General features: G+C 36.8%; 1 protein-coding gene across 4 annotated transcripts in view; it reads right to left on the bottom strand.

Moving 5' to 3' along the window:
- PLCB1 (phospholipase C beta 1) overlaps window positions 1–24,529 on the bottom strand; it is a 628,875-nt gene that overhangs the window by 96,688 nt on the left and 507,658 nt on the right. For all 4 annotated transcript variants that reach the window (XM_036322262.1, XM_036322263.1, XM_036322264.1 and 1 more), the window contains exons 17-24: window positions 23,515–23,599; window positions 21,618–21,742; window positions 17,747–17,901; window positions 14,775–14,939; window positions 12,947–13,046; window positions 12,016–12,120; window positions 10,764–10,867; window positions 1,143–1,275 (exon numbers count right to left, since the gene is read on the bottom strand). In XM_036322262.1, coding sequence (XP_036178155.1) covers window positions 1,143–1,275; window positions 10,764–10,867; window positions 12,016–12,120; window positions 12,947–13,046; window positions 14,775–14,939; window positions 17,747–17,901; window positions 21,618–21,742; window positions 23,515–23,599 — 972 coding nt within the window. The remainder of the gene's footprint in view (window positions 1–1,142; window positions 1,276–10,763; window positions 10,868–12,015; window positions 12,121–12,946; window positions 13,047–14,774; window positions 14,940–17,746; window positions 17,902–21,617; window positions 21,743–23,514; window positions 23,600–24,529) is intronic.

Below are 24,529 nucleotides of genomic sequence, written 5' to 3'. Positions count from 1 at the left end.
TCTTTTCAAAACCTCATTCTCCGCCATGAGACATACTCCTCCCATCCCAAATAAAGAGTCTGGGTGCATTGGTGGCATGCACTGGCATGAGGAGACATGAGGCCACACTTTCATGGAAAAAAATCCCTCTCCCTTTATTCAGTTTATTGACCAATTCAACAAAAAGTTATTAAGTACATGCTATTCCCAGGCTCTTTGCAAAGGAAACATCAAACTGAAGCCTAACCTGGGAACCCTACCATTTCCTGGGGAAACAGGACATGTGTACCACTGTAGTTGCCTAAAGCAGTCTCAGACAATACGTCAAAGTCAGTTGCATAGAAATCAAAGGACTTTCCTGAGAAGTGAGACATGAGTGTAGCTTTGGTAGGAGCACAGAAGTTGAAAGCAAGTATTTTAGGATCATAGGGGACTGTGCCAGTCTGTACATCACCCTTCCCTGGATATATGACCTTCGAGAAGCACCTTGTCACCCCAGAACTGCAGTTTAGTCACCCGGACAATGGGACAATCATAGAATCTACACTCCTAGGCAGAGTCTAAGAGTTCAATGAGATAATCCACATGAAGGGCTTAGCAGAGTGCTGGGCACCTGAGGAGCGCTCAAGGTTATTGAAAAGTAAGTTGGAGCCTTGACTTAGTGAGGAAGAGCTAAGAATGAGCTTCTAAAGCATAGCTGCTTACAAGAAGTTTATAAAACAGCCACTTTTAACTTTATGCATTTCATTCTTCCTGTAAAACAACCTTTGGCCCTTGAGTCTAAATCTTTTGAGACTGCCAGCAGACATAATCCACCACTAAATAAAGACACCAGAAACCTGGGTGATATTTTGTTGTGGCTTCATAAGTCATCAGCAGAGCCAGATGAGCACTTAGGTGTCTTTCTTGGCATTCACGCATTCATTCATTCATTCATTCACTCATTACTTCATTTGTTCACTCACTCACTCATTCATTCATTCATTCACTCATTCATTCACTCATTACTTCATTCCTTTATCACACATTTCTGGATCCTCCTAAGTCCATGTGCCCTTGCTCACATGATACTGTAGGTAACTGCATCATGCTACCTCCTTTGTGGCACGAATAAACTAGAGGCTCTTTGTCAAGTTTTACAGCTCTCTTTTCTGAGGTTTTACCTGGAGCAGGTTGGCTGTGGAGGGCCTGGGAGGGAGGTTTGGGTGCCAGGGATGTAGTGTGATTTACTCCATTTTCTGCTGGAGTCGTCCCAGCTTCACTCGGAGCTTCTGACGGTGTTTCTCCAGGATCAGGCTAAAATGGTAAACATCCTTTCATTTCCCATATTTCTTACTGTTTTGTTATTACCTTCTTAAACTATTTGATAGCATTGTATTTGAGCTGAAATTAAAAAACGAAATTCCTTGTCTCACTTCAAGGAATCAGTGGAAGTCAGTTCTTGTGACTTTATTTCTCCCTAGCCTTTTTCCCAAATATTCTTTCTTGTGAGTTGAGTGAAATAAGCACGAAATCCTTTCACATAACACTGGCATTTATGACAGAAACCAAAGAACTAGAAATGTCAACTTTATCAATTTAATGGAGAGACTCGTAGGATCCAAGTAAACAAATTTCAAGGAAAGCAAGTTCAGAAGCTAGTATTTCAGTTGCACTGAATTTGGCTTAGACAAGTAGAGAAAAATGTGCAAAATTAACTACAGCAGAAGTGGGCTCCTGCCCTCTAGTGGCCAACTGAAAGTATTACAACATTTTTTTCTTCACAACAAATAGAGTTTTTTAAACCAAAATTTTATTTTAAAGTAATATTTACATTATTCCTATTTAAAAATTGAACAGAAATGACTTTAAAATATTCTGTAAGTGTCATAATAAAAGGATAACTGGAAAGGCCATTTTCACAAGTTTTACAGAGGAAGAGATGCTATTTGATATGCTAATTGAATAAGTGTACATCCTGCCCTTTGAAAATTGAAAGTGATGATTAAGCAATAAAAAAATAAGCACACAATACAATAAAAGATGATATATTGTAGAAGTGTATGCCTAGAACCTGCATAATTTGTTAACCAATTTTACCCCAATAAATTCAATAAAATCAAAACAAAACTTTGCAGCACCATAGAACACTAAAATGTACGGAACTTAACTGAGTGGTTAGTATGGTAAGTAAAGGGTCTTGCAAATACCAAATGTGTGACTGAGTTGTTGGAGATGCTGGGTCATGCTGTCCTTGCCAAAGACATCTAAAAACTGTAGTCCCTCCATGTAGTGGTTAGGATAACAGCATCTCTATTTGGACATCAGATGCGCAAGGGGCAAGGCCACCAGTTTTTCTGGGTTTCATCATGCAAAAGTCTAGTCTATTGGAATAAGTGTGAGAAGTGAGTGTGGCTTTGTCTTTCCCTCAAGAAAGAGCTTCTTCAAAGACATATATAATTTGTACCTTCAATTTCTATTAGCTGAATAAAATAAGATAATGTATCTGCCCCAAATTTCTAAGAGATTTGGTTCATTTCTAAAAACTATATCCTGATACATTCATTCTGAAGTGTTTAGGGATGAAATATGCCAGTATTTGCAACCTTCTTTGAAATGCATCAATATAAAATGAAATAGTCCTAGCCAATTTGGCTCAGTGGATAGAGTGTGGGCCTGAGGACTGAAGGGTCTCAGGTTTGATTTCAGTCAAGGGCAATACCTAGGTTGCAGACTCAATCCCCGGCCCGGGTCAGGGAGCATGTGGGAGGCAACCAATTGATGTGTCTCTTTCACATGGATGTTTCTCGCTCTCTATCTCTCCCCTCCCTTCCACTCTCTCTAAAAATCAATGGAAAAAAAATATCCTTGGGTGAGGATTAACAACAACAACAACAAAAACCCATGAAATAATGAGTGGCTAGAGGGATGGATAGATGAATATATATGTGATAAACAAATGCATTTAAATTTTAAGTATAGAATCCAGACAATTGCTATTTGATGTTCAGTAGACAATTCTTTCCATGTTTGTGTATGTTTGAACATTTTCCTAATAAAATATAGCACAACTTTTATGTTTTGAAGCCTATCAGGAGGAGTTAGAAGAAGAAGAGAGCTTTAAGCAGATAAACAAATCCATCTCTTGACTTCAGCATTGGAAGCTTCTTGATTTACCAAGTAAAATGATTCTGGCTTTTATTGCAATTAGTACCCAGCATGTTCCTCCAGGGGTAACTGGAGCCAGTTGGGACATGAAGCCAACTGATTCTTTACACAGCATGAGCCATGTCATAATATAAAGAAACAATCAACATTCACACGGTCTCACTGTGTTGAAACATTAGTGACAGTTGTAGTTTATATAAATATGTGTGAATTTGTATTAATGTCAGTCTCTCCCTCCAGACTGTAAGGTCTATGAGAACATCCGATTTTTCTTCTAATATATGTTCATAGTGCCCAGCATGGTGACTGACACTCAGTTGTATTAAAAAAATTGTATTGAATAAATAAGTGAATTAATAAATACACATTTTCCTGCTCACATGTAATCAATAGCTATATTGTTAATGACAAAATCCTGTAACTAAAAACCATCTAAATGTTATGTTAAAATAAGAAAAATTTTTTCTTTAAATAAATGAATCAATGAATGAAAAATAAAGATACTGCTTTACTCATAATTGCAGTTGTTAATTTAGGAGGAGATTAAAGATTAAAGGCCATAGCTCTGCTGAACATTTCATATGTCTTATATATGTTTCTGTTCTAGCCAACTTTAATTTATTAGAAATACTGTTATGGTTTCCAAAGAATTCAGCAGAAATAAACTATTGGCACTTAGGCAGAAGTTATGGATTCCTTCAAAGAGAACGGAGACCAACACCGCCTTTTGCATTCATCTCGTGAGAATGAATGTTTCATAGTAAGCCAAATCATTTGGCAAATACTTGTTAGAGATGCAATTCTTGGGTCTACCCCAGACCTACTGAATAGGAATCTAAAGGTGAGGCCCAGCAATCTGTGCTTTAAGAAGTCATCCAGGTGATTCTGCTACATGATAAAGTCTGAAAACCTTGCTACTCAAAATATGCTCCACAGAACAGCAGCATCGCCATCACCTGGAAGCTTGTTGGAAATGCAGAATTGTGTGCTCTGCTCCAGACCTAATATATCTGCATCTGCAGTGTAACAAGATCCCCAGTTTAAAATTTGAGAAGTCCTGGTCTAAAGCAGAGTGGAAAACTTTGTCTTTGAGAATCACACTTTTATAATCTCTATGTCATTGCGCACAGCGTGGATGACAACATTCAAGTGTCTGCACTCATCGCTGTTTTAGACAGAGGAACCGGAAGCCACTCTTGAGAGTCGATTGAAATTTTAAAAATGGAGACTGTATATTTGTTCTGATGGGGGTCCAGATTTATCCAGGGCATCCAATGAAAGTGCCTTGTAATCTCCAAAGCCACACAGAAATGAAAGGGACAGTGTTGTTATCTAAAGGCCAGGTCCTAAAAGGCCAACTCTCTCTTCCTACTTTATTGGATGCTTTCAAGTTCAGGGGCTGGGAGAAGCTATTGTTTCGATAAATTAGTATTTAGCTACATTATTATTGGAGGAGGAAGATTTTCATTTAAGGAGAATAAAAAATGACCAATAAACCTCATCTTTGATTTTATCACCAAGTTCTTGAACCATGGACGAGACTCAGCTTATTTGCTGGAAAAATTAAATGGCCACCAAGGCCTTCCTGAGTTGATTGCTGTGCCCTTATGAGGTTATCACCTTGGATTTTTGCTTTTGGGTTATTTTACTGGTGAAATTTACACCAGACCATAGGACCTTTTCTTTTCAAATAATCAAATTCCTTCGAAGGTATCCCCAAGGTGCCATACACTGAATTAGGAAATAAACTATAAGCTCACTGATAAGAACAACTTTTTAAGTCTGACAACTTAAAAAGTAGGCCTCTGAAAAAAAAATGAAATGTTAGTATTATCAAACAACTCTCCTTTTCCAGTACAAAAATGTGGAGATAACTCACACGCCTGCACTGCTATCATACACACAGACAACAGAGGGAACTCCCAAGCACAGAAATGTTGGCCTTGAGGGCTGAGTAAGGTTGGGATGTCAGGTACAGGCATACCTCAATTTTTACCTTCGCTTTACTATGTTTCACAGATGTGTTTTTTTACAAACTGAAGGCAAGATCTTTTGCCAGCAAAAAAAAATTATGACCTGCTTTACTGCGATACTCACTTTGTGGTGGTCTGGAACCAACTCAACATATCTCCGAGGAATGCCTGTACTCTGTCTTAGACCATAACTTCCCCCAAGGGTGGAAATGGATGCTTGGTGACTGAATGTAGCCTTTGTAACTTGGAAGTTTGGAGTTGGGAGATTTGTGTGTGTATTTTGGCCAACAGCCAGTGTATAATCTGATCAAATAGAACCTGTATACAGAAACCTAACTTATTGAAAAACTAGTTTTTATAATATCCAGTGACTTAAAGGGGGGAAATCTTGACATTTGATTCAACAAAAAGTTCAGTTCAAAAGATATTACTATCAAAGGTAAAGGTCTTGTAGTCTGTGCTCAGTCATCCAGGTAACCTGCTGCAGGGACAGGAAGTGAATGAAGGGTTAGTCCTTACTGAAGGTTACTAGAAAGCTGGTTTTGTTACTGAGGTGCATGGTGCAATGTGGTGCAGTACAGACCTTTGCTTCTCTGTACAGAGTGCTCTGGGACAGCATTCTCCCATCGCTTGGGCCTGTTAGTTTCTGAGCCCCAGGCCCCACTCCAGACCCAATGAGTAAGGATCAGCATTTAATCATTAAACTTCGAGAAGTGGCGGTATAGAACATGAGTTCTGGAGCCAGATTGCTTAGATTTCAATCCTGACTCTGCTCTTTACCAGCTGTGTGGCCCTGGGTGATAAAGTTAACCTCTCACTGCCTCACTTTTCCCATCTGTTAAATGGGAATAGTAGTGCTTAAGACACATGGATTTTTAAAGACTTAACTATGTTGTGACATTAAAGGGCTTAGAACAGTACCAGAAACATAGGAAGCACTCAGTAAATATTTACTTTTATTCTCCACATCTTGACATGTTTTAGCAAATATTGCATTTGGAAATTACTACCAAATAATATTTTGTAATAGATACATTGGATAGTGACTTTTGTCTCTTTACAGGCATATTTAAAAAATAAAATTTAAAAAGTGTTACTGATGTCTCATTAGGCATCTCTATAATCATGCTAAAGTATTAGGGCTGTGAAACATTATTAGAAATTTAAAAAATCTTGTTAGAAAGCAAATGTGCCTAGAAAGCATGCTAGCAGGATATACAACAAAAATTTTAACAGTATCTGCAAAATTACTGGGCCTTCTGTGTCTTTTGTTTATTATTTTTAAATGACTTTTTATTTAGAGAAATAGCTAAACATATTATAAAGCTTTTGTTATTCAGATTAGGCAACTTTCTACAACTTTACTAACCCACTACCCTGAATAACAACTTTAATCTCTATTATTCCTTAACTTCCAACATACATATGTTGAATTTATATATATATATATATATATATATATATATATATATACACACATATATATATATATGTGTGTGTGTGTGTGTGTGTGTGTACACACACGCACACACACACACACACACACACACACACACTAGAGGCCCTATGCACAAAAATTCATGCAAGACTAGGCCTTCCTTCCCCTGGCTGCCGGCACTGGCTTCCCTCCGGCACCCGGGACCTGGGCTGCTTCCCTCCTCCAGCTGCCTGCAGGCACCTGGGACATGGCTGGCTTCCCTCTGGCCCCGGCTTCATCAGGAAGGACATCTGGAATGATGTCCAGAAGACATTTGGTCTAATTAGCATACTACCCTTTTATTATTATAGGTATTTTTTCACATGATATGAAATAACTATCTATTGTCCAAAGCATGGAGGAATTTTCAATTTTCCTAGTTATTTGGTTTGCAAATTACTCTATGAAGATAACTTATTAGACTATTACAAATGTGGGAATATTTTGCAGTGCAATGAAGTCTTTAATTTTCAAATAGATATGACCTTTATAGGTACAAGTTAAAAGGATTCTACTAAAAACGTCTTCGCTGCTAAAATAGTGTCTCCAGTGCCTGCCATGTCCTAGATAAAATTTTCTTCCGAGAAAACCATAGCTCCTTATGTTCAGTGGCCTCATTCAAAGGACTGTGCATTACTGCAAGACAAGATGAAGGGCACTGGTGCTCAGAGGTGGGAAATGACTTTTCTTTCCTACTGTTCCATGGTAAGGGCAAATGACTTTTTTCTTGAATTTCAAAAATGACGGCAATTATGGGTTTAGACATTCCAAAGGAAAAATTTGTATTTTTTTCTGTTAAACCATATGGAATCTATCTATCTGATTCAATGTCTCTAAATTATTTCTAAAACTGAAAAGGTCCAAGTTTTCTCTAAGTTTAACCAACATTATACATTTATTGAAAATCCTTTCTGATCACCATTTTTTTTTAGAGGAGAAACAAAAATAAAGTTGACCTAAACTTCTACTGCATTTTTATATCCAGGGCTGTTTTATTTTCCCCAAATAGCTTTTTGGCAGGCGATGTCTTGCAAAGATAAGGCTTTGAAAGGACAGCAACGTGAAAGGACCCCTGCAATCTCCAGGGCCCCAGGTCTGCATTCCTTAGTGACATTTCCTTGCAATTGGGGGGAGAGAGGGGGTTAAGAGATCAACAGAAGGACTTGTATGTATGCATATAAGCATAATCAATGGACACAAGACACTGCGGGAGGGGGGGGGGGTCTGAGGGCATGTGTGTGTGTGTGGGGGGGGGGTAGGGGAGGCCGGGGGGAGGTCAATGGAGAAAAAAGGAGACATATGTACTACTATTTGTAATACTTTAAACAATAAAATAAAATTTAAAAAATATATAAAAAATAAAAAGAAAGAAAGAAAAATAGAGAAAGGGTCGCTCAGAGGCACCATCAGCAAAATGTCCCATTATGAGACCTTTACCCCAAATGCTGCACTACATACGCCAAAGAGGCTGGTGTCTTGAAAGGTTCTCCTCAAGGGAGAGCTTACTCCTTGGAGAACCTGGCTAACAAAGAGGTAGCAGTTGATGATATAAAAAGTCTTGTTTCTAAATAGTGACAAAACGTGTAATTTCACTTGAAAATGCTTCATTCCAACTTCTATTTCTTAGAAAATAAAATATATCTAATTGAGTAAGGAGACTCCTGCTTTCTAATCAGAGAAGGATGCTATGAATAGTAATTGACTTATATCTATATTAACTGTACTTGCCTTGAATTAAATTTTATTAAGTATGGTAGTAAGCACAAGAAGGTAGGAGAGAAAAGTTTTAGAGCTTCTGGTGGATTTCTAAGGACAGCTTCTAATTTCATACTGGTGTATAGATGAGCAAAGCAAGACATTCTGTAGTCTTACTTAATCTTTTGAAAGGCTATTGGAAAGAAAAATAACACACTCTTATCTCTTAAGAAACACCCAGATTAAAGATGTAACTAGTGGCAAACATTTAAATTCTAGTTCCCAAGCAAAACTTTCAATTTATAATTTAATGATAAACAGAAGCTATTTAGCCTCACTGGGTTCTCTATAAGCAGAACTGCACACAGGGGATCTTGAGTAAATGATTTATTGAGAGTATGTGCTCAGGAGAAAATTGTCAGGAAGTGAGGAAGGCAAGGTAAACGGAGAGAAGATAAGTTAAAATGTGGTCTCAGCCTTAGCCTGATCCAACAAAGGTGTGTGTGTGGGGGGGGGGGGGGAGCAGTTTGGGAGTGCGAATTGCAACATAGAAGTTGCCCACTCAATAGCAAGGCACCTGAGTTATTCTCCAGGATCTTTCAGTCTCTGGGCAGGGACCACTCTATTCCAAGAATAACTTTCCAGGCATCTCCAGAGAAGGTGGCTCCCATCAGCCCAGGCCAGTCCTCTGGAGAAGCCTGGAGCTGTGCAGGTTCACTGCCCACAGCTGCAGCAGCCCTGCAAAGGAGATGTGGGCAGGCCACCAACAGCATCTGCTTGGAGCTTGCAAAGACACCTTCTTCAATGGGCCTGTATAGCAGTGATTGCTTACACCAAGCCCTCAAAATCCAAGCAGGGGCCTCAGGTGTTTTTTTGTTTGCTTGTTTGTTTCTAGGTTTCCCTCTGCAAATGGTAAGCCTAGATGTCAGAGGCACAAGCAACTTGGAAGTATATTCATGTCTGCCATTAGGCATAATTTCCTGACAGTATAAAGTTTCCCTACAACCGCATTTATTGCATACTACATACAGCATTATTTAAGAAACTTCCCAGTCTAACCTGAAATTTCATCCCAGAGGATGATGTATCTATTGGTCCTGCAGTGTAAATGAGAGACTGGAAAATCTTACTCGTATGTGAAATATTTTCCTTTCATTTCATTTTTCTTATGTTCAGTTAACTCAACATCTTATATTTAAAATTTCTGAAATTCTATACAAAACCAAGGAAATAATCATAAATGTGCTAAAAATTTACATGATAGTCATGGAAAATCTGTTTAGAATAGAGAAGCATTCCAAATACCCAATAAGAGGGGAATGGAAGTATAAATCATGGTATAGTTACATGATAGAAGACCACGAAGTTACTAAAAGTTATACCATAGAATATTTAATAACATGGAAATATTTGCATTAAATGAAAATAAAACACGGATTGTGAGTACTATCCCATTTTATGAAGGAGTATAATTGTACATAAAAACTAGCTATATGGGATCCCATATTTAGTGTTACCACTGGGTGGCTTGGACATTTGAATTATAGGTGATATCTTTCAGACTTTCTTTTCTCCTTTTTATTTTTAATTTTTTTCTATGATAAACCTATGCTTCCTTTAGAATAAGAAAAGGGCTACTTAATAGATAATATCAACTTAAGTGGATTTGCTATTAGTTATAGTTATCTAAACAGTTTTCAAGGTTTCCCCCCACACACATACTTATCCATTTTTCTTATCTTTTCCCCCCTGAATTTATTATCCAACAATTCAAATAAAATATGAAAATAGCTATTTTTATCACTATTTTTAATATTGGGACTATCTCCAATAATCATTAAATAATATTTCACTTTTTTAAAAAACAAAAGATCTCCAGTCTACATAGAGGCTTGATATTTTTAAACTTCACTTCTAATATTTCTAAATCCTTCCTTAATTATTCTTTACATGGTGATATGTAACTTAGAATAATATACCAACTGCTTTAGGATTACATATTTTAACACATAAATATACGATGTAATAATAATAGCAAACACCTTATGGCCCATATTACACACCAGGTATTGTTTTAAGTACCTTATGTATTGTAATAAATCATAAAAGCACTTTGAAAATCCTGTACTTTAAATTGAAGACAAAAGAAAGTACTAAATGACTTGATAATCATCTTCTTTTATAAGTGCCTTAATCATCTTTAATTAACATGAAGTCATCTAGAAATTTTCATATGAAGCAGCAAGATGTGTACTGTTTCATGGGTCACAAAATAAGACACTGGTGGTAGCCACAGGATACGAGAAGAGAATGAAATATGAAAAATTCAGTTAATCATCTGGTTGTTTTGTGAGATGATGATGAACTCCATAAAGATGTTTTCCCAATGTGCTGATTTCTTCTCCTAAGGTGTGGTGTTACATAGGTAAAGCCAGCAATGAGGTGTGGAAATCACCCTTAATGTCATGCATAAAATTAGCACTCCCTCTCACCTTTACTTCTTCTTCATCTTCCAGTGTCAAAGCAGCCAGTTGCTTAGCTCTCTGCTCCATCAGATTCACATATCGAATTGGATTTGACAAAGCTTCAATCACATCTAAATAGGGAAGAGATGTTTTAGATGAAAGAACTTGGAAGTATTGATTATCCACCATCCACCCATGCACCCATCTATCCATCTACTTATCCACCCATCTACCAATTCATCATTCATTTTCCATTCTTCCATCTACCAGTGTAACTACCCACTCATTCATCCAACATTCTAAAAATAAACAAGAGTTAAGACCCTTTGCTGAAACTCCAGAAAGAGAGCCAAACACGACAGACTCCAAATTGGGAATGTCTTAACGCTCCATATTATTCAGTTTAATTTCAAGGGTTCCATTCGTTCCAGGGACCTGAGTTTGGCCCAAATGATATTTCATAAGTGGAGACATTTCACATAAAAAGCCTGTTTTCCAGATGGTTGAAACAACCAAAAGATTTGGCAATATGTGTCTAGCTGGAGTTGAATGTGTCTGCCATCTTTGGGCAGGGCACATGCTTCAAGTTTGCCATAGTCTTCTTACTTTTTTATTAATCCTCAACTGATGATATTTTTCCCCCATTGATTTTTAGAGACAGTGGAAGGGAGGGGGAGAGACACAGAGAGGGAAACATCAATGTGAGAGAGACACATCAATTGGTTGCCTCCCGCATGCACCCCGACCAGGGTGGGGATCCAGCCTGCAATGGAGGTATGTGCCCTTGACAGGAATGGAACCCTCAGCCCTTCAGTCTGTGGGCCAATGCTCTAACCACTGAGAAAAACCAGCTAGGGCATACCACAGTCTTTACTACTCCTTAGTATATTATACCCAGGCCACTTAGCACTGTATTTAAACTTATAATCCCTTGTTGACATCATAAGTTAACTTCTCTAAACTTAGGGTTCCACGCATTAAATGAATCAGGGTTCTAAAACTGGAAAGGCAAAAATAATTACGCAGATCTGTACAGACTGCTGTAGTACCAGGCAGCACGGGTTAGAAAGTGTTGGGCCCATGAGAGTACTACTACCAGTGGATAAATAGGCTCAATAGTTTATTGGAACTTGAAGTAAATTAAATTAACCCTTGCTCATAAAGGCTTGAGCAATTTACTTTCTGGGCATAAATATAAAATAGAGGTGACTCTGAGGCCAGGACCTCCTTTCTTTGTTTCCACAAAAATATGGATGAGCCATTTGATTAGGCTGTTTACCTGCATAGGTGTCTGGAACATAGTCTTTCACCTCTATGTAGACAAAGACAGCTGGCAGCATCAGAGGCTGGTTCCTCTCATTCCTCAGACAGATGTAGTGATAGCCTGCAGGGCGACAATAACACTGTTCATCACATATTTTCTTCACAATGTTCGTTAGCACACAGGGACATCTATGTGATAGAAGTGTTATTTTAGGGGACTTTGGATGACAAACAGGTCACTTTTCTCACTTTAATTGCATGGTTTTAAGTGAGAAAGCATTATTTTCCTCAACAGATGGAAAAACAATGTTGATTTTGATTTTTTTTTCTTTCCAACCACATTTTTCCCCCAAAGAAGAGAATTCAATGGCATTTGTCATAGATTAAATTACTGCCCCAAATTTGTCCCTCGTCCATGATTCCTTCACTTGGGGTTTTATCATATGCTCTGCTTTGGACAATGGGACCTCAGTGATGTGGTGCAAGCAGAGGCTTACAATGCACTTGTATTGTCCGGCTTGCCTTTATGCATTCCAGTGGTACCCTGAGAAGTCCTACTGTGTGTATGCTGCTCTTTCAGCCTGGGCCCCTGCATGAGCACACGTGAAATAGTCCTAACCCAGCCCACAGCCCGGACCACAGCTACATGACTGAGCCCAGCAAACCCTGCCAACCCACAGACTAGTGCGTATGAAGATAAATATTTATAAGCCATTGAGTTTTCAGGTAGTCTGTTATGCACAATTATTGTGGCAAGAGTTGATTCATACATCATAGCATGTCACAAACACATGAAGCTGCCAGATTGAAATAGTCTTAGAGACCTTGTTGGAGAATAAAACACCAAAGCAGCAAACAGCTTCCTAAACATTCTTTAATAACCATGTACGACAGGGATGATTTTCTTTACAACTTTGGTATAAAGCTTCTCACCACACCATCCATACCTGGCCGAATTGCTTGTACTGGCAAGATCCGGTGACCAATAAATTTTCCTCCTTCTTCATAAGCTGCTATCCTCAGACAGGCGAGTGAAGGAAGAACCACCTTCAGAGACATTAAGGACACAAGTGGTTAAAAGAAGGAGCAACTCCAGAAAACAGAAAAGAATTAGAGAGATATTATTCATATGGGTCCTGCTTTTCCAGATCCAACTAGAAGGTTCTACTTAGCAAGTTGATAAAAACTTAAGTTGTTGCTCTACAATTTAGATTTTCAAAAGGAGAGGGGGTATCAGAGATACTACTTTATGTTTTATCAGTGTCCTAACTAGGAATTTGTTCAACACACAGGCCATCTGCTTTTAATATGAACATTCTCAGCACGGAAATGACAAAAGTTACATGTTTAAATCCAAAGAGTTAGCGGTCTTATCATTATTTGAGTATTTACTACTATATTTTCAAAGCAAACCACTTGTATATTTTCAAAACAAAACCAAAAAATAGCTTTCAGAATAGTTTTCAAAATGAGATTGCTTTATAAATTTGTAAATTCCCAACTGAGGCACCAGAAAAATTGCTCATTTTCACCCTCAATGTAATACATACAGAGTACACAGTTATATCCCATGTCGAGATCATTAGGCCAATGCATCCTTAAAAAATGTATTTTTGCCAGCAAGAGCAAACTAACGTCTATTGACTATTTTCAATGTGCCGAAATTTTCTAAATGCTTTCAGTGTGGTAGGGGATATTTATACTACTCTATGAAGTAGACACTATTACTAGACCTAATTAACATAAGAAATGATGGGGCACAGAGTCCTTTAATATAGACATTCTCTTTGCAGAAGACTTCCTTTGTGGATATTTTGGCCAGATAAAAGCAAAGGGTATGGTAAGAAAGCCTATGCTACTTTCTATTGGACTTACTGTCATCCTTTGTGTGATAAACATGAAGATTTGTTTTTTGGTGAAGGCAGAGAGAAGGCCCAGGTGAATGTAAAAGACTTTAACTCTATCAGACAGAACCCTGACAGGATCAAATGACCAGCTGCAGTGGCTAGAGAGTCTAGGGAATTTAATTAATATCCTATATAATAAAAGGCTAATATGCAAATAGACCAAATGGCAGAACGACCGGTTGCTATGACATGCACTGACCACCAGGGGGCAGACACTCAACACAGGAGCTGCCCCTGATGGTCAGTGAGCTCCCACAGGGGAAGTGTCACTCAGCCAGAAGCCGGGCTCATGGCTGGCAAGCGCAGCAGCGGTGGCGGGAGCCCCTCATGCCTCTGCTGATGTCTGACTGCCGGCTTAGGCCTGTTCCCCTAAGGGCCTAAGCCATCTGTTGGACATCTCCCGAGGGCTCCTGGACTGCAAGAGGGTGCAGGCTGGGCTGAGGGACCCCTCTGAGTGCACAAATTTCATGCACCGGGGCCTCTAGTTCTTTTATAAAGAAGTATGATCTGCCTTTCTCTCAACTATCATATTATTCCTTATTTCCCCCCTCTACTTCATTTGAGTCATAATGAAAGTGTATCACTTACCACTGTATTATGAGAGAAAGGGAATTAGATGTATATGTTATTCTGGCCTTCCAAATGAGGTATGCTAAAATTAACTGATTTACACTACAGCTCTGAAACCCCGAACAAGTGATTCACAGAGATCTTGACCTGTTTTCAAGATAGCTTTCAAAATGCCATTGCTTTATTACTGTGTAAGTTCCCCAATTAAGCCACAAAAATATTCTTCTTTTCATTTTTTTCTCAGTGTAAAACACCTAGAGTGTGCAGTTCCATATCATGCCAAGGACCCAAGACCAACCTTTTTGAACACAATGGGTTCTTCCTCCCAGACGGGATTTACAGCATTTCCTTGGGATGTCTTGGTCTTAAATGCTTTCCTCCTCGTGTCCACAGGCAAACCAAACATATCCACTTCCACATAAGTCCCGACTTTCTTATCAGAAAGAAACTGACCCGAAATAATCTAGAAAACAATAAAAAAGTAACTTCATAAATGAATAACAATGATAAAAGAAAATGTTTCAGGGAGGTACAAATGCTGATGGTGAATGTTGAATGATAAATAGAAGCAAGAGTACAAATATAATTCCTCTTTTGGCTAAAGAACTAGTGGGGGACTATTGAAAATGCTGGGGTTAGCAGAGTCAATAAGACAAAGTTGTATAGGAGGAAATAAATGAACAAAAGTTTGATGAAATGTTTGTCTTATGTACTTAAGATACATATATTAAATGGAAGATTGGTCTTCAGAGGCAACTGAGTATTAAGATTTTCCTAATACTTAAAAATATTACAAGAGGAAACTTCTCATTTTAGCATAATTGTCAATGAAACTAAAAGGTAATTTAAGATTACAAATTTAAAACCGAACATAGTAGAAACTCTAGCATTTAAAAAAATTTCCCATTGTTTGTGAAATTTAACTTGAGTGTTTTTAATCCCATGGTATACCAATTCTCAAAGTTGTTACACTTTAAATAAAAAGTAACAATGATGATTGAAAAGACAAAAACAATAAATATCGACTTTAAACCATTAAACCCAGTTCATTATTCCTTCTAACCTCATCTGCTTAGCCATCCACACAATTATGGGTATCCTCTGCCTAGCTGTAAAATTATCAGATACTGTAGAGTTAAAAGAGATTTCTAAATCATATAGTCATAAAACGTCTCTCACATCTGCCTCTTCTTCTCACCCAATTTTTAAAACCCGAGTGATTCTTCAGGTATCGTATCGTAAACGTGTCTTTTAAAAAAAATTATCTGTATTGTTGAAAGTATTACTGATATCCCGTTTTTCCTCTCACTGACCCCTCCTCCCCCCTCTCCCCCTCCCCAGGCCTTCACAGCACTATTGTCTTCTGCTTTAACACCTGAGGGGAGCAGGGATAAGCAAGTGCTGACAGAACAAACCTGGCAAGTCTGGGTTGCCTGGTTGACAAGCTGCCTGCTGGCCAAGACCTTTCTGAGCTCAAGTCAGTGAAAGGGGACAAAATTTCCAAGACTATGACTGAGTCAGAAACCAAACACAATGGTGACTTGAGAATGGCCATCAGTGGCCACGTGGTCAAGTGAGGCCCAAGTCAGCTACATGCTGCTGTAGTAAAAAATTCCAAACAAGTTAGGTAGAAAGTCATGAGGAAGAGGCTGTCTGGATTTCCCCTCAATGCTCTTGTGAACTTATGATGACTGATGAAAGCAGAAGTCCTTAACTCAGAGGCACTACTCTCACATTCTCATCAATGAAAGACAATGGCCAAAACCATTTGAGTGCACAAGTCCATTCTGGCACTATGAAGCCGATGTCAGAGATCAAAACACCAGCACCACTGGACAGACGTGAGCTCATCTTGGTTCTAGCTGCAGGTTAAAAGCAGGACTCCAGTGCAGCATGGCCATCCATCCACAGGATACTGACAGCTCCAGAACAGGGTCGCCATTCTGGACTCGGGCAGCAGTACATTTTCCTACGACTCAACTGTTTCCCCTCAACTTACTTTCCTGTCTCTATGCCATTGTTTTACAGTTGTTTGCACTGTCACAGAAGAATTTTCAAGAAAAAAATAAATGAACAAGCCAACATGTACAAAACAAGGTGAATCAGCAAAGAAAATATTATTAGTTTGACCCAACTATAACAATTGACAAAGATTCTAAAAATACCATTTTATCAGTTATGCTTAAGAGTTTATTTTAATCAAATGACAGGAATTACACATCCTTTGCTGAAAACAATTTCCTAAAAATAAATATAATCTTGAAGCTCTAATTCTGTCAACTCCGCTCTTCAGATATATATGCTGTGAAATAATTTCAAAGGATATAATTGTGAGAGACTTCACTGAAATTTTATTTTTAATCCTTGGTAAAGTAACAAATTTTAAAATAAAAAAAAAATGGGCTCAACAAGCTTAAGGTAGATATAAATTAGTGAAACTGTTATAGAGCCTTTTAAATTATAGTTTTTCATATGCCTTTGGTTTTGGATCAATCTGAAAATTGAATTTATATCCAATAAAAAATGTTTCTTAGTCAACAGTCATCTAGTTAAAGAGGAAAAAAAAAATAAGACTTTAAAATGTAAAATGAAATTTAGCTAAAATAACCCAGAGCTTATAGAATTCATGTAAAAAGTTCTTTATAAAAATGATTTGCCATTCATGGTATAATTCTCACAGCTAGAAAAAAAATGGTATATCTACTGAAACATCAATTTCAAAGATTATGGCAATAATTTAAAATTCATTGTTAGGGTCAGATAAATATTTAATAAAGCAATTTTTTAATTTGATATGTGTTTTAAATCCCTGAATACTCTGACAGATTTTTAAATCCATGCTATGGTAAGTTCAGAGCTTTTATTCCATTTTGACAATTTATTGGGAATACTTTCTTTTTCTCTGATTTTTCTCAGTATGGATATTTCTCTAGAAAAAAAACAGAAGATTTCTCCAGTAATTTTTGTGTAAATTTTACTGTGGGACATTTACACCAAAAGAACGGGTTGGCCATGGTGTGTCTCACCAACTTGTTCTGTTGACTGAGGGTCCAATTTTTGTCCTGTTGAATGTACAGCCGAGTCCCTTTATTTCCTGCACTTAGTGTCTCAGAATTTCTAATTCGGATTCAGGCCTTAAAAAAAAATGTCTGAAGGAAGTGGAGACTGTGCTAGCAACTACACCTTTAATGACTCAACTACATTTTTACACAAAATAGGTAATGTCCAAGACTTTTGATGGGGACAATTTTATAAAAGAGACGTACATACCTTAACAGACAAAGTGTTGGCCACTATCCCATCTACGATGCCTTCGGTGAATGGATCAAAATGCTTGTCAGGTCGCCTCATAAACTCTGGCTTTAATCTGTAGCCGCTCTTCCCATTGTATTCATACATCCCCATATTGATCTGCATAGCCAGGTCTGCATACCAAAGACACAAACCTTACTGTGACTCTATTATCTTTGTAGAAAGAAAGTAAGATTGTATTATGGTCCACTTTTTCCCCCCTTTTAAAAAGAAATATGTATTCATTGTAGAAATGTAGGAAACACATACAAAAAAAAAATTGAGCTAAAACCTCCAAATCCAGAGATAAGCTACTAACAACAGATTGGTGTATATTTTGTTTTTCTACTTCAAATACAGAGTGTCCCAAAAATGTATACACACTTTAATAGCTGATAGCTGTAGATTATATTACATTTTGAAAATGAAATAATTTCTGTAAAAACTGCCTTTATAATGTGTACACATTTTTGAGGATACCCTGTATATTTTAAATATGCAGTATGTCTATTCCATTAAATATTTGCCTGCTTTAATTTTAACTGCTATACAAAATTCTGTTGAATAGATATATTTGAATAAATGTATTCATCCAGGCCCCTTTAAAGGCACATTTATGAGTCTCTTCTAAATTGTCACCATTACATATAATGTTTTTTTTTTTAAATATATTTTATTTATTTTTTACAGAGAGGAAGGGGAAGGGATAGAGAGTCAGAAACATCGATGAGAGAGAAACATCGATCAGCTGCCTCCTGCACAACCCCTACTGGGGATGTGCCCGCAACCTAGGTACATGCCCTTGACCGGAATCGAACCTGGGACCCTTCAGTCTGCAAGCGGATGCTCTATCCACTGAGCCAAACTTTTCAGGGCACATATAATGTTTTGATGAACATCATAGTGGTGAACTCTTTGAGGATATGATTAACGGTATTCTTAGGAGTGAAATTTCTGGATCAAAAGATATGCGCTTGTGGAAAGATTTTAGATAAATCTTGCTAAAATACCCTTCAGAAAGCTTAAACCACTTTAAACCTCTAATCCCTGTTTCTAAGGAAGGACCTCCCCACACCGCACCAACAGCGGCTGCTATAATTTTTCTTTTTTAATTTATGGGGAAAAGTTTCCTTTTAAATTTTGCATTTGTTTGGTTACTTACCACCAACATTGAATTGCATGTTGACCTGTTTCTAATGGACAAAGATTACTGCTCAAAGTTTCCCTAACACTCTGTATGAAATGAATGTCCACTCTAATTGCAATTACCGGGGTTAAAAACAACAACACATTTTTTAAAGTCCTAAGAAATCTGAGAAGCTGTCATTTATCCCAGATTATCTGAGCTGAAACTCATATCTTTTGGGCTGGACAATAAAAAAGGTGATGGTAGACATATTTCATAGTTCCATGAAAAAAGGAACTTTTAGATCAGGGAAAATAAGTGAAATTTTATCTCTCATGTTATTAAGCTAGTATAATTGTGATACTAAAATTGGACAAAGTAAAAAAAAATGAAAATGATTGATTTACCATACTTGAAAAAAAATTACCTCCAAAAGCCTAAAAATTATATTAGCAAACCATATGCTTTAAGAAATAATACCCAAAAAATAAGTAGAATTTATCACAGGAGCACAAGGGTAATTATATATTAGGAGATCTAGTAATATAACTTATCACATTTTCTCACAAAAGAAGAAATGAACACAATCATCCCATAACATAGAAGTCTGCAATATTTAATAACATTTAACATAAATTCCTAATATACTGCTGGTCATTAGGACAAGTGTATACTCCTTTAATGTGTGAAAGAATATCTGTCTTAAAGTCACAGCCAACATCTACTCAATGCTATCACAATGGTGAAATTGCCAATAGTGTCAGGGTGAAGAGAAAGATGCGCACCACTGCTATTTAATATTATTCTAGAAAAATTAGTCCAAATCCTAAGAAAGGGAGAAAAGCAGATGTGATTAAATTATTGTGATTGTATATCTGGAAAACCCAATAGAATCTATTGGCAAAAAGGGAAATTATAAGAGTTTAGGAAGATTATCATTTATAAACTAAATTTACTTATTAAGGAAATATATAAATTCTAGAAACAACCTGTTAAAAATATAATGTCAAAAAAGAGATTTCATCTAAAGAAACTAGACCTCTAATAAAGACAAGTGATTCTGCTGAGGGACTTAATATAATTTTTAAATTGAAGAGAAAAACATTCTTTCAGTGATAAAAGAAATTAAGGATACATTCTTCAGATGAATTTATAAATTTTATGTGATTTAATATAAATCTCATTTTTTTTCCAGTGGGGCAGAGGAATACATAATAACAATTAACCTAATGTAAAGTTAATGTGATTTTAATAAAAACCTCTTTTTTTCTCCCAGGGGTGGGGGAAAAGAAACATGATAATAATTAAACTAAATTTATTGGAAACCAGAAATCCTACTGGCAATGGCAAGAAAATAATTGAAAATAGCCAGGAAGAAGAATTTCCATTTCCAGGTATTAAGCCATTTATTAAACACTACAATAATAACAGTGTGTTATTGGTTACAGAAAGCAGACAAACTTATTAATGGAGAAGAATATAAATAGAAAAAAATGGATCCAAGTTAACAATAACAGAAAGGGTATACCTATTAAGCTGTAGTTTCAGGTCAGTATAAAAAAGGATTGATATCTTACTGAGGTTATATATTAAAATTAATTTTTGGATAGATGAAAGGGTAAAATTAGAAATATCAAAATATGAGAGAAATGAAAGTAAATATGAATCTGATCCAGGGGAAGCTGCAATCATTAAAGTAATCCAAGACTTCATAAAAAAAAACACACCATTAAAAATCTGATCTCATCTATTTCACAAAATAAGACAACATGCCCTTTATATAAAAAAGCATTGTAAGTGACAATAGGCCTGAATAGGCGATTCATAAAAGCAGAAATATAAACAGTTTTAAGCCCACATATTTAAATGTTCAACCTCAATAATAATCAAAAAATGAAATTAAAACAATAATGAAATAACAATATTTTGTCTCAAATTGTATTAATATTGTTTAAGGATAACACTTAACCAAGATCTCAGTTGAGCAGGAACACTTCCCGCCATACGTTGCTGATGGAGAAAAATTCTGGGGCGACATTTTTTGATGAACAGTTTGGCAAAAACTTTGGTACAAAGTTTCTTAAAACCTCACATCTTTTAACAGAGTAATTTGGTTTTAGGAACTTTGCCAAAAGAACATCAGTAGATAGACTTGAAAATTTATATCAAGACTATTCTCAGAGCATTATTTATAGTAGAAAACAATTCTCTAGTGTTCAGTGATAGGAAATGGGTTTTAGTGAATTGTGAAATGTGCTTAATATATAGATATTAAAATTCATGTTTCTGTATAACATTTAAATATATGTGGAATTAAGTGAAAAAGCATATACATACATAGTCAAAAAACCTTATAGAAAACAAATAATAAAGTTGAGTTTTGAATCTCTGAGTGGTAGCATTCCTGAGTTTTATTTTTTCTTTATACATCTTTGGATTTTCCAACTTTTTCTATAATAAATACATATTACTTTAAAAAGTATAAAGGTTTTTGTTTGAAAATAATGCAAGACCAGTAGAAAGAAACACTCATTTATAAACTATTGTGAAGACAATTTTTCAATTTTCAAAATTTACTTTTTTTACATTGGTATTTCCTTTATTAAAATTTACTTTTACTAGTTTCAATCAAGTCTGGCAATTTTTTATCCTTCGGAATGGGTTTTGGGTCCTTGGAAATATGGCTTTATAACAATGGAAATGAGCAGAAACTGTACTACTTACCCACTGTTTGGAAATTAAGGGCAACCATTTGACAGCCTGCATTCCAGAAGAGCTGAGGCATATAGTTGGATGAATCTACACGTGTTCCTTTTGGATATATCCTGCTAAGCTGCATTTTGTTATATCTGGACCATCATGTTAAGTAGTGAATACAATTATAAAAATAATTAGCCAAGACTATCACCTGAGAAGCCACCTTCCATCTTTCTCCACTGGGGAAATGAAATAAATATGGATGATCTCATTGGGCTAGGGGGCAAAGTATGTAAAAACCTTGCTGAACAAACAGAATAAGTGTTTATAATATAAATGTAGCATTACCTTTGCAGCCCCTTGTAGGTGAAAACTAATAGGTAGCAAACATGGCTGAGTCAAGGTCAACATGATTTTGTAGAGATTATTAAGGATAGGCCTACTGATTAAAAACACATGAGGAAGCTCAAGGGCATCAGATCATGTGAGAGGATGATACTGTGGCTGAAGCAGATAAGAGAACTGCATGGCTATTTTTGAAATGCTTTCTGCTCATTTTCTCAGCCTTCTCTGGGAATGCTATTTGCCAAGACTGGGGTACTTTCTATGATTGATAACAAGGTAAATATAGCACAGAAGGTTTTGACCTCGTTTTGTATTTTGGGTCCGACCGTCATCAGTTTTCCACCCTGAGAACCTTTTAGTTATTGAACAATAACTACATGTTTAAAACATGATTGACTATTCCTATTACCAAGTTAGGTAGCGGTCAGTTGTTTCTGACCTTGGGCTGGGGTGTTGGGCCATTAAGTTTGCACCTTAATTCTGAAAGCTACTGGCTATGTATAATCTATGGCAAATTATTTCACTTTGCTGAGCCTCATTTTCTCATCTATAAAATAGATTGAATAATTCCTACATCACAGGGCAATTGTAAGGATTAAATGAGGCTAGACATAATGAAAGGTCAATTTCATAGATAGTACTTACTGAACACTAATGATCATGATTTTTATAGTGTGACTGTATATGGACTTTACATCTGTTCTCTCTCCTATTGATGAGTTTTAAAGGTGATTTTTTTTTTAAATTCTAGGACTTGCTTCATGAAATTGAGCTCATTGACACATTTAATATTACTTTTATGAAAAATATGTAAAGACCTGTTTCATTTTATTTTGGGTCATGGATAATAATAAGTGGTTTTGTTGTCAGAAGTATCAGCAAAGCCTTTAGTAGTAATATATATTTATATTCTCATATCATTATTCCAACTATTTTTTTAAAATATGTTTTTATTGATTTTTGAGAGGAAGGGAGAAGGATAGAGAGATAGAAATACCAATTGGAGAGACATAGATAGGCTGCCTCCTACACACCCCCTACTGGGAACTGACCTGCAACCCAGGCCTGTGCCCTGACCAGTAATCGAACCGGGGACCTCTTGGTTCATGGGTCGACACTCAACCACTGAACCACACCGGCCAGGCCCAACTACTTTTTATTGGCCATTTATTAAATGTCCAAAGATGCAAGATGCCAAGTTAGGCTTACATATATACATTCCATACTTGTATTATATCTTACATATGTTGTCCCTAACCCGAACAGAGAGCCATAAAGCTGGTATCATTATTTATGTTTTATAGGTGAGAAAGTTCAGGAAGGTCAAGCAAACTGACAAAGGACAAAGAGCTGGATGGTGAGAAAATACCCTTGAAATGCTTGACTCCAAGGCCAATTCTCTTTTCTGTACACCAGGCTGCCCTACCCAGCAGTGCCAATGAAACCTGAAACTATTTATCACACCCAGGTGACAGACTGAAGCCATTGCATGCATCCTTTTGCTTATTTAAAGCAAAAATTAAATAACCCATGACTTCAGTTGTGCCTATTCAGTTGATATTCGTCAAATCAAGGATACTCTACAAATTCCACCGGAGACTTCGTCAGCTGCTCAAGTCCTTTGGTTTCCACGAAGGAAGACATTTCAAAACTTCTATTTCTTTCTGAGTTAATGACAAACAAACAAAAAAAGTAAGTAATAAAATTCAGAGTTACAAATTATAACATATGAGAAGTAGGCAAATGTTCAGTGAATTTACAGTGATTAATTTCCAATGTAACTTTTATATGTATTTTTTTCAGGGAACTATTTACTATTTACCTGCTACAAAAGCTGAGTCTTGTTCGTTGTCTCTTCTAGTATTTACCACCTGGGCCGCTTATGCTTATGGTTGCACAAGTCAGGACCAGGTGGCATTAGGGTGGGGAAATTGATTTTAGTCTCGGGTAGTGTGGCAATGACAGCTATTTTGTCAAAAGGGCACAGGCCCTGAGGAAATCTCTTGTTCGAAATCCATTCAGACTGACTTCTTGGGGCCATTTCTGGGATTCACAAAAGAGACCAGGGGGTGTGTTTACTAGAGGCTACCCCTTTTATACCCGTACTGTCAGGGCCTCACTTTGTATATGTCCTTATATGCTTTGGTTCAAACAGCTAATGTGACATTAGAATTGTGTTACTTCAAAGCAGAAGGATCCTTGGAAATTTCCCAGTCTGATGGCCTCATTTTCAGATTAGATAACAAGGTGGGGAGGTGAATGTACTAGAGGTCTCAATGTCCTCGAACACAGAGCAGCATTTTGAAAGTGAAATCCAAGCTTCCAATTAGGATGAGAGAAGCAAAACAAAGTTATCTTAGTTTGGAGAGGCTAAGAGCCTAGGAGCTTCTGTCTTCCTCCCAAGGAAAAATCAAAGTGTTATATGCTTTGCATCCTTAAAGCCTCATTCTTCTTCCTAGGCCTTCCCCACTCCTTTACCCATCTCCTCACCTTCCCCAATTCAATAATCTGTAAACTCTTTCTTCTCTTATTTTTACCATCAAAAGTCTCCTTTCATATGACTAATTACTTTAAGCATGACTGTTAATTGAAAT

This window comes from Myotis myotis, unplaced genomic scaffold (genome assembly GCF_014108235.1).
Source record: "Myotis myotis isolate mMyoMyo1 unplaced genomic scaffold, mMyoMyo1.p scaffold_m19_p_9, whole genome shotgun sequence".
Lineage (NCBI taxonomy): Eukaryota > Metazoa > Chordata > Mammalia > Chiroptera > Vespertilionidae > Myotis > Myotis myotis.
Note: the sequence above shows the minus strand (reverse complement) of the source record. Positions and strands in the feature narration are given on the sequence as shown.